The 12,078-nt window shown below is 43.6% G+C and overlaps 1 protein-coding gene across 1 annotated transcript in view; it reads left to right on the plus strand.

Annotated features, from left to right (window-relative positions):
* Positions 1–9: 9 nt before the first annotated feature.
* Positions 10–12,078, plus strand: part of REV3L (REV3 like, DNA directed polymerase zeta catalytic subunit) — a gene marked incomplete at its 5' end in the record, with an annotated part of 206,159 nt that continues 194,090 nt past the window's right edge. Inside the window, one exon of the mRNA XM_025198872.1 lies at positions 10–130. Coding sequence (XP_025054657.1) covers positions 10–130 — 121 coding nt within the window. The remainder of the gene's footprint in view (positions 131–12,078) is intronic.

The following is a 12,078-nucleotide window of genomic DNA, read 5'->3' on the forward strand; positions in this document are numbered from 1 at the left end:
GGGGCCGCCCCCGAGCAGCCGTGGGGGAGGGGCGCGGAGGGGGCCCCGCGCGTGCGCAGAGGGTCCGTTGGGGGGCTCCAACGGTCGCACCTCGGGGCGGGCCCGATCCCGGGAGCGGAGCCGTCTCCAGGTGCGGGGGAGCCAGGCTCAGGCTCGTACGTGCGGGCGCGGAGCTGGGGAAGCAACAAAAGGCCGCGGGTTCGGAGACGCCGGGCTGCTCCCGCCGGGAGGGTGGGGTGGGGGGTGCTTCGCTATTCAAACAGGCAGGGCCCGAGGGGGCCCGGAGGCCGCAGTGTGCGCCTGGCTGCTTCTCTTCCCCCACTCCTTGGAGAGAACAGTGACAGCCCCTTCCTTCAAGGAAATGCTTAGGCTCTGCCATGTTAGGAGCATGGCATTACAAAACCAGCAGGAGAGGAGTTTGGCTTGTCCAGCTTCCCCAGAGCAAAATCCTTTGCTTCTCTCACCATAAACTTGGCGATTTGTTTGCATAACAGAACGGTGTCTAATTCGGCCGACTCGCAGACTTTTTTTTTTTTCAATGCGGTCTGCAGAGAGACTGTGCTATAATTATCTTCTGTTTATCTCTCCATTACTCTTGACAGCAAAGAGTTAGCAGCTTGCTGTTATTTTCCCTTTCCATCCTTTTAATCACCTTTCCTACAGAGATTTAAGAAATGTGTGTTGTGCTCCTCCCGTGCAGTTGTTTAGGTGGAAAAACTAGACCTGAAGTTATTTGCTGAGGTGCTGTGGTAAGCAAGCATTGTTAGGGCCTCGCTGGCACAGTTAACATATTAGAGTGATTCGGCACTGTAAACTCTCCACCTATTTTATTTAACTCTTAATTGATCCAAAAATGAGATGTAAATAGGATGTTTTAGAAATCTCTTGACTTCTCTCCCAATTTAAAAAATTACATTTGAATATGTAAGGACTTCCATTATTGGCCACCTTCAATTCAAAATTGGTAAAACAACTTCTAAACTATTGTATTAAGAGAGTGGAGGATACACCTAGAGCTCAAGTGTTAAGCAACATGATCCTTGTTTCCTCTTGAGCTGAGCTTGGAGGAAATTAGCCCTGCTGATGAGGGTTAATGCGTGTTCTTACCAGCATAGTACAAAAAGTGTCAGGTTGCAATCCTTTGTGCATGGCATCTAGCCACTATAGGCAGCTTGCACTCTCAGTTTGGTTGTCTCTGTTAATCTTGGTATGTTTAAAAGAAAGTGTCCATGCTGTGCTACTAATTAGGAGCCTTGGGTTCAAAAGCAGGCTCCTTATTCCACCTGCTGAGCCAGTGGAGATTGATTGGTATATGAAAGTGGCTTCTTTAGATTCAGAAAGTTGGATTCCTAGCAGTGCTGCATTTTGCATCCAATATCAGTTAAGGGTGTTGATTTTTAAGTGAGCTAGCTGCCTGATCTTCTCTTCTCTTACGGGAGGTGAAATGTTCAGGCACACGAGTGAGGGCGTAATTATGTATTGCTCTTATTCTTGTCATTTTTGACGCACACAACAAATCAGTTATTTGATGAAACAATATACCTCCTCCATCAAACATGAAAGGCCAAAGTAAAAGATAATAGAGGTTTGGAAAAAAATTGGCCTGCAAACACTTTCTGGTAAGGACCTTTTGGTTGCACCTTTGCATACCTTTCAAAATAGAATTCTGGGGGAAAAGAGTAGAAAATTTTGTTATGGGTGTTACTGTCATTATCATGTCCACCTGAAGGTAACCTTCATTTAGGTTAAAAAGTAAGATACCCTGCACCCCCAAGCTAAAGTCTAAATATATCTAAGTCCAGATAAATAAAAAGGCATTACTACAAGTTTCTGTTTATTTTTTATTATTTTAGTTTTATGCAATATCAACAGAACCTATTTGGTATAACCACACTGAAGATAAAGACTAGCCAGTGTGGTCTTCTTTTATTTTAATGCATCTTAGCAGATGCAAACCTGCATTTCATTTTGGCACCCTCTGGGCTTAAAGGTGAACTACATAAGTCATGTACATGCCACATAATGAATTGGATAGAACTATAATTTCAGAAATGTTTTGAGTTTGCAGAACTGCCATATTGGTTGTAGCATGAAAGTAGTGTTTCATGTTTTTGTTGTTTGACTACCTTGCATGCATTTTTTTTAAGAAAGATTAAAGAGAGAGAATGGTTATTAATTTTGAAATAATTATTTTATCCACCAAGTGACATTGAACTCCTGAGCAAAAACTGCTATTTTTAGTGTTGTAGTTGAATGTGCTTTTATCAAACTTACTTTTTAAGGCCAAACCCTGAGATGTTAATGTGGCACATAGTGAGGGAGCTAAACTCATTATTCAGAAATGGATATAAAGAAAATTAAAGTGAGGGTCTTACCTGTGAGATCTAGGACAAAAAAAAAATTCAAAAACTCAGTTCTGTCCTCTCTTTCATCCCCTGGAAGCTATTTCTATTAAGGAGGTATCATAGAAAATTAGGGTTGGAAGGAACCTCAGGAGGTGACTTAGATTCTAATCCAACCCCCTGCTCAGAGCAGATCTATCCCTATCTAGGTCAATCCAGCCAGAGATTTGTCAAACTAGGCCTTAAAAACAACCAAGGATGGAGATTCCACTGCCTCTCTAGGTAACTTTTGTTTCAGTGCTTCACCACCCTCCTAGTGAGAGAGAGTTTTTTCCTAATGTCCAACCTAAACCTCCCTTGCTGCAACTTGAGACTGCTTGTTGTTCCTGTTCTTTCATTTGTCTCCACTGAAAACAGTCTAGCTCCATCCTCTTTGGAACCCTCCTTCAGTAGTTGAAGGTTGCTGTTAAATCCCCCCTCAGTCTTCTCTTCTTCAGCCTAAATAAGCCCAGTTCCCTCAGCCTCTCCTCAAAAGCCATGTATCCCAGTGCCCTAACCATTTTTGTTGCCCTCTACTGGACTTGCTCCAACTTGTCCACATCCAGGGGCAACGTGTTCATAGCGTGGTGGTGCACTCCCTGCAAAAAGGCACCACTGCCAGTGTCGGCAGCGCCTGCAGGCAGTTGCCACTCACCACCCCACCGGCGGCGGTGTCTGTGGGTGGTCCGTGATCCCTGCTGGTTGCTGCTGCGCTCCCACTACCGCTGTGCCCCTGGAGCCACCGGGGGCACTCACTCACACACCTTTCATGTCCACATTCTTTCTATAGTGGCGGCCCAAAACTGGACACTGTACTCCAGATGTGGCTTCACCAATGCCAAATACAGGGGAATAATTACTTCCTTTGATCAACTGGCAACATTCCTACTAATGCAGCCCAGTATGCTGTTTGCCTTCTTGGCAGTAAGGTTACACTGTTGATTCATATCCATCTTATTATCCACTGTAACTCCCAGGTCCTTTTTGCAGAGCTACTGCTTAGCAGTTGGTCCCAGGCCTGTAGCTATGCATGAGATTCATCTGTCCTAAGTGCAGGGCTTTGGTGAACCTCATGATATTTCTTTTGGCCCAATCCTCCCATTTGTCTAGGTCGGGGGTGTCCAACCTTTTTGAATGTGGGGCCGGATCATGAACTTTTTATCACCCAATGGCGAGCCATATTCAAAGGCCTCACAGGAAGCAGTATCATATCACCCCCCCCACCCCCCCAATGACAGTACAGTGTTTACTTTTGTTTCCCATTGCAGCACCTTGGGCCTCAGAAAACAGCTTGGAGGGCCATGTGGCAGCCCGTGGGTCGTATGTTGGATAAGCCTGGTCTAGGTCACTCTGAATCCTAGTGCTACGCTCCAACCTATCTATCACACCCCCTGGCTTCGTGTCATCCTTGAATTTGCTTATGATTCAATGCATCCCATCTTCCAGATGGTCGATGAAGATGTTGAACAAAACTGGCCCCAGGACTGACCCCTGGGGCCTTCTACTTGATATTGGCTGCCAACTCGACGTCAAGCAGTTGATCACTACCCGTTGAACCTGGCATTCCAGGCAGTTTTCTATCCACCTTACAGTCCATTCAGCCAACCCATACTTACTTCCTCAGCTTGCTTGCAAGGATGCTGTGGGAGACTATATCAAAAACCTTACATATATGTATATCACATCCACTGCTTCCCCCGCATCCACAGAGCCAGTTTTCTCATCACAAAAGGCAATCAAGTTGGTCAGGCATGACATGCCATTGGTGAAACCATGCTGACTGTTCTTAGTTACTTTCTTTTCCTTCAAGTGCTTAGAAATGGATTCCTTGAGGCCCTACTCTATGATTTTTCTGGGGACTGAGGCAAGACTGACTGGTCTGTAGTTCCCTGGATTCTCCTCCTTTCCTTTCTTCAAGGAGTTCTGTGTTTGACCTTTCCCAATCATCTGGGACCTCCCCTGATCACCACATGTTTTCATAGCTAATGGCCAGTGGCTCTGCAGTCACATCAGCCAACTCCCTCAGCAACCTCAGGTGCATCTGGCCCCATGGACTTGTACATGTCCAGCTTTTCTAAATAGTCCCTAACCTGTTCTTTTGCCAATGTTGGCTGCTCACCTCCTCCCCAAAAGGTGGAAGCTTGTTAAGGGACCCCATTTATTATATCCACTTCTGGTTATCAGGCCTTTAAAAAAATTAGCATTAAAAGCTCCTCCTCCTTTGCAGAAACTTCAGAAGGAGGGAGATTAGCCTCATCTGTGAGATTTGGCAAACAAGATTGGGAGAGTCTCTACAAGTCTGTCCCTTTTCCTTCTTGCAGCTAAGAGGTTATGTGTAGTAAGCATCCATTTCCAGTTTCCTAGCATATTTTAATTTTTGAATCATCCATCACGGGGGGTTGGCAACATCAGTAAAGCCATTGAATCAGGCTTGTGGAGCCAGAGGCTTTGCCCACTTTTTGCGGGGGGGCTTTGCCCATGCCCTGGCTAAATGGCAGAGTACTTTGCCTTTAACTCAAGCTGGGTCATTCTAGCCAGAAAACTTTTGCTGACTGCTGTTCTACCCCACTGTTCCTCAGGTGGGTTTGTGCCCTGTACTTCAGCTGTGGATTGCTAGTGATTTTACCCTCATCACAGTTGGTGAGTAGAAGCTACAGCAGTGGTGGCTGGAGGGGGGGGGTCTGGCAGTGCCTGAAGTAGTGGAGAGCCACTGTGATGATCATGCACCTCCCTTGGGAACCTCCTGTGCCCACCCCCAGTAATGCTTGCCTCTTTCTTAATAAGCATGAGATTGACATGGTACTTGATTGCTTCGCTGCTCCCCGGAGAGTGAATAGTTACAGAAGCTGACTGGTATAATTTTATTCTGTTGCTGCTTCTGGGAATCTGTGTAGTGGTAGAAGCAGTAAAGCTGTATGCAGACTTGGAAAGGTTCTCTAGCATATGTTTACCAATGGTTTACTTTTAGAAGGGAATCCTACAAGCTTCTGACTTTTAAAATAAAAAAAACCCCTAATATTGAGGAATTGATGCAAAGGCCCCCTGGTTTGCTAGAATAACATGCCAGCTCACCAGGGGTAAATGGATTTCTCAAGGCCTATTTAAAATTATGAATATGCTTGTCACAGACACAGTAGGTTGTTTGCAGATAACTTCTCAACAGAATTCTATTTACGTGGAAAAACTAATTATGGCTTCATTTTTGTGAATCGGAATATGACAGATCCAGTGTTTACCATAAAAATGTTTAATAACTTTTCCCAACGTTAGTGTGGATTTTTCAGAACATGGGTGTCTAGTAAAATATAGGGTGGACAACATGGTGTATTTTATTGGAAACTTAGAAATCAGAATGTCTTGGTGTTCTGTGTCAGTTCGGGTAACTTGAACAAGATGCTTAAACACCGCACTTGCTATCTACTTCTCTGGAGACTGACAAATTTTACCCACCTCAGTAAATACTTTGAGCTCTAGAGATAAAAGGTACTGTATGCATTTCATATGAAACAATGAAATATGGACCAACATTGGGTCTGTTAAGTTCATAGACTTTGTATTAAATTGCTATCTCTTCTTTCCTTATTTCTAATCAGCAGTTAAATAAGTGGTGGTGCAAGATATGTTTTTTGCTTGAATCTTCAAAGTGAAATTGTGCATGATGGAGTGGTAGAGGTTAAATGTTTTGTTAATTGGTGATTTCAAATTGTTGTTCTTGTCAAAATGGTGGAATATGTTTAAATATCTAAGCAGTGATTTGCTTCTTGCTTGTTGTAGACCAGTGGGGGGCTCCTGGAGTTTTCAGAGGCTTCACTGACCTATTGTTGCTGCTTTGTCGGGTATTTCTGAGATGTCTGCCTTTTTAGGTTTGAACACACCCAGACTGTATAATGACCTGAAGTTAGAGCGAGATTACTTATTAGAACTAAATAACCTCCCTCATTATATGCAAAGTCCAAGGTAACTACATTCTTTCAAAACAGACCACCATATAATTGACAGTACTCAGATTATGAAGAACAAAGAAACTGTTAGTCACTGTTGTTACACTGCTCACATAATGAAGAGGTTTGTTTGTTTGTTTGTTTTCTTGATCAGGTAATGCAAAAATGGTAATTCTGGCACAGAGTATATGAGGTACCCTAGATATAAATAGATGTCTCTTACTTTTAAGGAAAAAATTCTGGTAAAGTTCTATATAATTTTTATAAAGGAAAAATGTAAAACCAGTTCCAGCTAAAACTGTAACTATATAATTGCTGTTGAGGCTAGCATATACGCACATTTTTCTTCCTAAGGGTTTTGTAGTTTTTATACTTTTTTTGGAAATATTGATGCAAGAATGAAGTTCCTTTAGGACCCCACAGAATTCTTAGCCTGTGCTTGCTTTAAGCCACCTTTGACCTTCTGACCCTGACTTACTCTGGGGCCCCAGCATAATTTAAGACAGCTCTGAGGCCTGCTTTAAGATCACTGCCAGAACTTCCCTGTGGCCTTTAGCATTGCCCAGAATCTCATCAGCACTTTGTGTTACAGATATGCTTTCAACATGCCACTTGTGACGCATCGTATTTAGGGTAGGGGGTATGAAAAAAGGGCTTGGATAATATCTTTGTGCTGCTTCCCTAGCACAGGAAGTCTGAGAAATCCCTCAATAGGTTGGAAATAGGTCTGAGAAAAAAAAATTACATGTTTTTCTTTTTGAAACAAGATGCATTTTTATTCTCTCCCCACTGTGTTACTCCTCCTCTTTATTGTAGGTTCAGTTTTGGGGTTTTTTTGTAAATGAGCTGAATAGATGAGATATTGGATCAGAGATTCTCAACCTTTTCCAGTGGGTGCCTTGTGTATTAAAATGCCAGCTCTTAGTTTTTTTTAGCTCTTAGCTTTCTGACTGTGGGAAACAATAGAGCAATTCTTCTGTCGCAAAGAACTCCAACCACAACAGGCCAGAATGTTTTTTGACACTGTGGTTTCCTGTTTAAAATATCTTGGTTTATCTTGTGAATCATGTTAGGTGTTTGCACAGCTAATAGAGCTAATATTGAATGGTACTTGTGGCGTCCTTTAAAGGATCTCATAGCACGCTGAGTTCCTACAGCATCCTGGTTGAAAATCACTGCACTTGGTTATCGAAGAAGTGATTGCCTGTCTGGCTAAGCTATTGTGGAGCCCTTTACATCTGAGAAAAACATACTTGCTAAGTAGCATAGTTAGTCATGCATGCATGCACAGTTTAATTTACCTGAGTTTTTTTCCTTTTTTGTGTGTGCGCTTAAATATTGAAACAAATGTGTTGTATGGCATCTTGATTCCACAGACATCGATTTACCTGCTAAACCAGAGCACTTCTTGCCCGAGTTTATTGAAACTTTTCATGTGTTAACATCATATTGCATTTGTAACTCAGGTTAGCTTATGTCATTACAGGTTGGTCAGCTGTGGAGTTAAAAACGTTTTGCAAATGTGGTCTTTTCCAAGTTGGGTCTAAATATATAGATTTGAACTAGTTTTTATGAAGAGCATGTCCTAGAGCAGGGGTCTGCAACCTGCAGCCAACTACTGGATTTGGCCCAGAGCTAAGGTGCTTTGATAGCATTTGAGGATAAGGGGGAAGGGGGGCTGGTTGGCTGGCTATGCTTGGGCTAAACTGAGGATGACCAGCAGGCAGCTTCACCCATGCTGCCCTGTACTGCAGCCAGCTGACCAGGAGCACCCTTTGCTATGCTGGTGCTGGGTCTTAGTGCTGACCTGCCTAAGGCCTGAGTTAGAATCATAGAAATTAAGGGCTGGAAGGGACCTCAAAAGATCAAGTCCAACCCCACTGCCCTAGGTAGGAATACTGCTGGGATCAGATGATCCCAGTAAAGTGCCTGCCCAGTCTCCTCTTGAAGACTTCCGGGGTTGGGGACTGTACCACCTCTTTGGGATGTCTGTTCCAGATTCTGGTCACCCTTGCCATAAAGTTCTTCCTTGCATCCAACCTGATACCATCCTCTAACAGTTTATGGCCAGTCTTCCTTGTCCTCTCTTGGGGCGCCCTAGTGAACCATTTGGTGAGTTGGGTGATTCCAGCCCCCAGCCCACTTCCAGAAAAATGTTGCTGGCCACTACCCTGAAATGTATCCACCTCAGACAGGTTTGACCTTCCCAACTCTGAAAACTTCTTATGGGAACTTATGGCAGTTCATTTTAACTTTGAGTCTGGAAAATGGACCTATGCATATTCCTCAGATTTTAAATTTTTGCTTACTATATAGCACTAAAGGGCCAGAGCTTACCTTAGCAGTGCTAGGCAGTATACAGACGCACAGTGAGGGACAGCTTCTGCCCTAAAGCATTTACTGCAGGGATGGGCAATTATGTCAGCTGGTGGGCCACTTAATGAGTTTTGGTGAGGGCCTCTCACATAGTCCTTCAGAAAATATTATTTTAACAAATTATAGATTAAAAAAATAGTATACTAAAAATCAAACATCTAGTATAACATTTTAATTTTATTTCAAAAATATTTTTGGTCTGATTAATGGTTTTTGAGCTGTGCATATAGAGGTGATGCTTCATTTTGAGCATAATAGTTCAAAATGAAGTCTTACGCTTGTATATTGTGGGGGGGAGGTGTGTGTGTGTTTGTGGGAAGCTGCCCATGCACTAGGTCCCAGGACCCAGCCAGGGTGAGTGTAGAGAGGAGGTTTGCAACAGAGCTCACCCAAGCAGTGCAGGTGTGGGCCATCCGCCCTCATCCCCACCCCCCAGTCCAGCTTGCAGCTGCCCCTACAGTGCTCCTCATGGGGCCTAGCCCTGCCTGGGGCAGCTTCTTCTGCGCTCTTTCCTGTACCCACCCCATGCCTGCCAGACAGCACTGCCCTGGCCCTAGCCAATGCTCACAGCCTCCTGGCAGGGCTGCTGCTGCAGCTGCTTGCATACTTCTTGTCTTGACTTCCCTCACCTCCAATGGCTTCTCCTCTTCCTGCCCCTGCTGCGCTCTCTGGGCAGTAGATAACACAGGTAAGTCATGGGGATGCATGTTGGGGAGTAGATGCCCAACCGGGTAGAGGGGGAAGCTACAGCTGGGCAGCTCCTGTTCCAGCATATGTGGGTGGAATCCCTGCAAACTGGGGTAGGAGCCTCCTGGCTAAAGCTTTTCCCCCTGCCTGGTTGGGCATCTGCAGCCTAGCACGCATCCCCCATGGCTTCCCCATGTTATCTGCTGTCCAGAGTGGTACAGCAGGGGCAGGAGGAGGAGGAGCTGCTAGAGGCGAATGGAGTCGAACAGTACCGGGGTGGCTGTAGTAGCAGCCCTGCCAGGAAGCTGTGCATGCTGGCCAGCGCTGGGGTGGTGCTGTCTGATGGGTGTGGTGTGGGTGGGGCTCGGCTGTGGGCCAGATTCAATCAATTGGTTGTGGGGGCCTGTCTGAGGGTTGGGTGTAATCAGCTGGTGGACTGCATCTTGCCCTGGCTTACTGTCTAAATAAGTAAAATAAATGGTGTGTTGGGAGAAATGAATAGAGGTGTGTAGTGACTTGCCCAATGTTGTAGATCAGCTTAGTAGCAGAACTGGGACTAGAAAACAGACTTTGTGTACTAACCTGTGCTATGTCTACTAGACTATACTGCCTGATCATAAATGGATAGATGTAAATAGTAAAACTAGTTTCTCACTAAGCATTTATACTCGGTTAAGCAAGAGTCGAAGCATTAACATATGGAATTGATCTAGCAAAAGTTCAGAGGCTGGAGAAAAGACTTTTGGTTATAGTAGCTGCATGCCTGAGTTTTTGTAGACAGTACAATAATTTGAAGAAGTCAGGAAGATAAAACTAATAGCTGAACCAGCAAATAGACAATGCTTCTTAATATTCTGGAACAGGGACGGTCAATTATTTTGGGCGGAGAGCCACTTACCGAGTTTTGGCAAGCTGTCAGGGGCTGCATGGGTAGCCCTGCCCCTTGACAGGTGTCCTCTACCCTGGTTGCCATCTTGTGACTAGAAGTCCCTCCCCTTACCCCTGGAAGTACTCCTTTCAGCAAGGGGTTTTACCATCTCAAAACCAAAAGAATACCGAACTATATTCTAAAAAGCAAATACCTACAACATTCATTAATTTGATTACAAAAAATATTTTTGTCCTGATTTACATGTTTGTGTAGTGTACATAGAGGTGATCGCACAATAGATTAAAATGAAGTCGTGTACCGGCACAGCCCCATGGTCCTGCGGTCCAGAAATGCAGCCAGGAGCCACGCGGTGCTGGAGCAGTGCAGGCAGGAAGACAGTGAAATGGCTGGGGGTGGAGCGGCGCTGGGTTGCTCGGTCCTGCTGCTGACTCCTGCTGCCCCTGGTTTGTGTCAGCTTTGACAGGCAGCCAGGAGTAAATAAATATTAATTTACTGAGGGCCCTGCGGGCTGGGTATAATGGCCTGGCAGGTCAGATGCGGGCCATATTTTGCCCGCCCCTGTGCTAGAATAACTTTTCTGTAGTTTTATGTATTGTAATATTGCCTAAATAAGCTAGACCTCTTAAATACATAAATAAGATGGCTTATGTGTTAGTAGGTTGGGGGAGGGGGGTGGTTTGTTTTGTTTTTTTTTTTAAGTGGCATCTTTTTTCAGCACACATTTTAACTTGCTCATTTTGTCCACACTCTCATCTTACAGAAAGTAGTGAACTATCATGGAGGAGTTGTAGTATCTACAGTATTTAGTAGAAGAGTCAGGTAATCCTGAAAACTCATCCTCTGGTTTGATGTGAAGAAAATAGATTAATTTGTATTTAAGTGGAATATTAACTGTATCTAGGCATAAGGATTTTGTCTTGTTACCATAAACTGGTGTTCAAATATTCTACAGTGAATTGATGCAGTATCTCCCATTTTGTGCATCATGCCTTACATAGAGTTTTTTGTGCAAGGATTGCAGGGCCTGTGGAATGTTGCAGCTAATCTATAACACCTGGCACTACTCCCTGCAGCTGGTCCGTAATACAGCCTTCCCAAATAGCTCCAGACAACCTGTCCTTTTCATTGGCAGTCCTTCACTAGTCTTTCACTTCTAGGTCACTGGTTTAAATCAAAGTAAAAGGGTAAAAGTCATTTTTTGTAACTAGCTTTTCACTAAGCTATGTGAAATTAGTTCATGCTTTTATCTGGCTTTCTAGTGGGAAAGCTTAAACAAGTCAGAATCAAATAGGCATGGAAACTGAACTAACCTTCATTTCTAAAGATTTTCCTTCCAGAAAAGTAGTAGCAAGCTTTTAACATTTATTTTTATTTTACTACTTTAAAGTTTTATTTTGCTGCCCATACTACATCTCTTTTGTGGCTAAAGAGGTTGTTTTCTAGAATTATTAATATTATCCTTTCTACATACTTCCTTTCAAAATATATCTCCAAGTAAGCTAAATCTAAAGTGATTCAGCAGCCACCCACTATAGTTGCTTTTTCCTTTTCATCCTTTGTCTGTAGCAAATTCACATTGTTTTATAAGCACCAGACCTGATTTTTGCTATGCATATTTAATTAGATGAGACTGTAAGCTTTTTCTTGAATTAAAATAAACTAACATGTTAAAGTACTTAATGTTTAAATGAGATTTTCATTTTGGTCCTCTTTTGTTTGAAAAAACTTTATGGAATCATTGAGACTCAATTGTTTTTTCAGAACCGGGGTGGCAGAGATCAAGTAATAAATGACCTGATTC

The sequence above is a fragment of the Alligator sinensis genome, unplaced genomic scaffold (assembly GCF_000455745.1).
Source record: "Alligator sinensis unplaced genomic scaffold, ASM45574v1 scaffold737_1, whole genome shotgun sequence".
In the NCBI taxonomy this organism is placed as follows: Eukaryota; Metazoa; Chordata; order Crocodylia; family Alligatoridae; genus Alligator; species Alligator sinensis.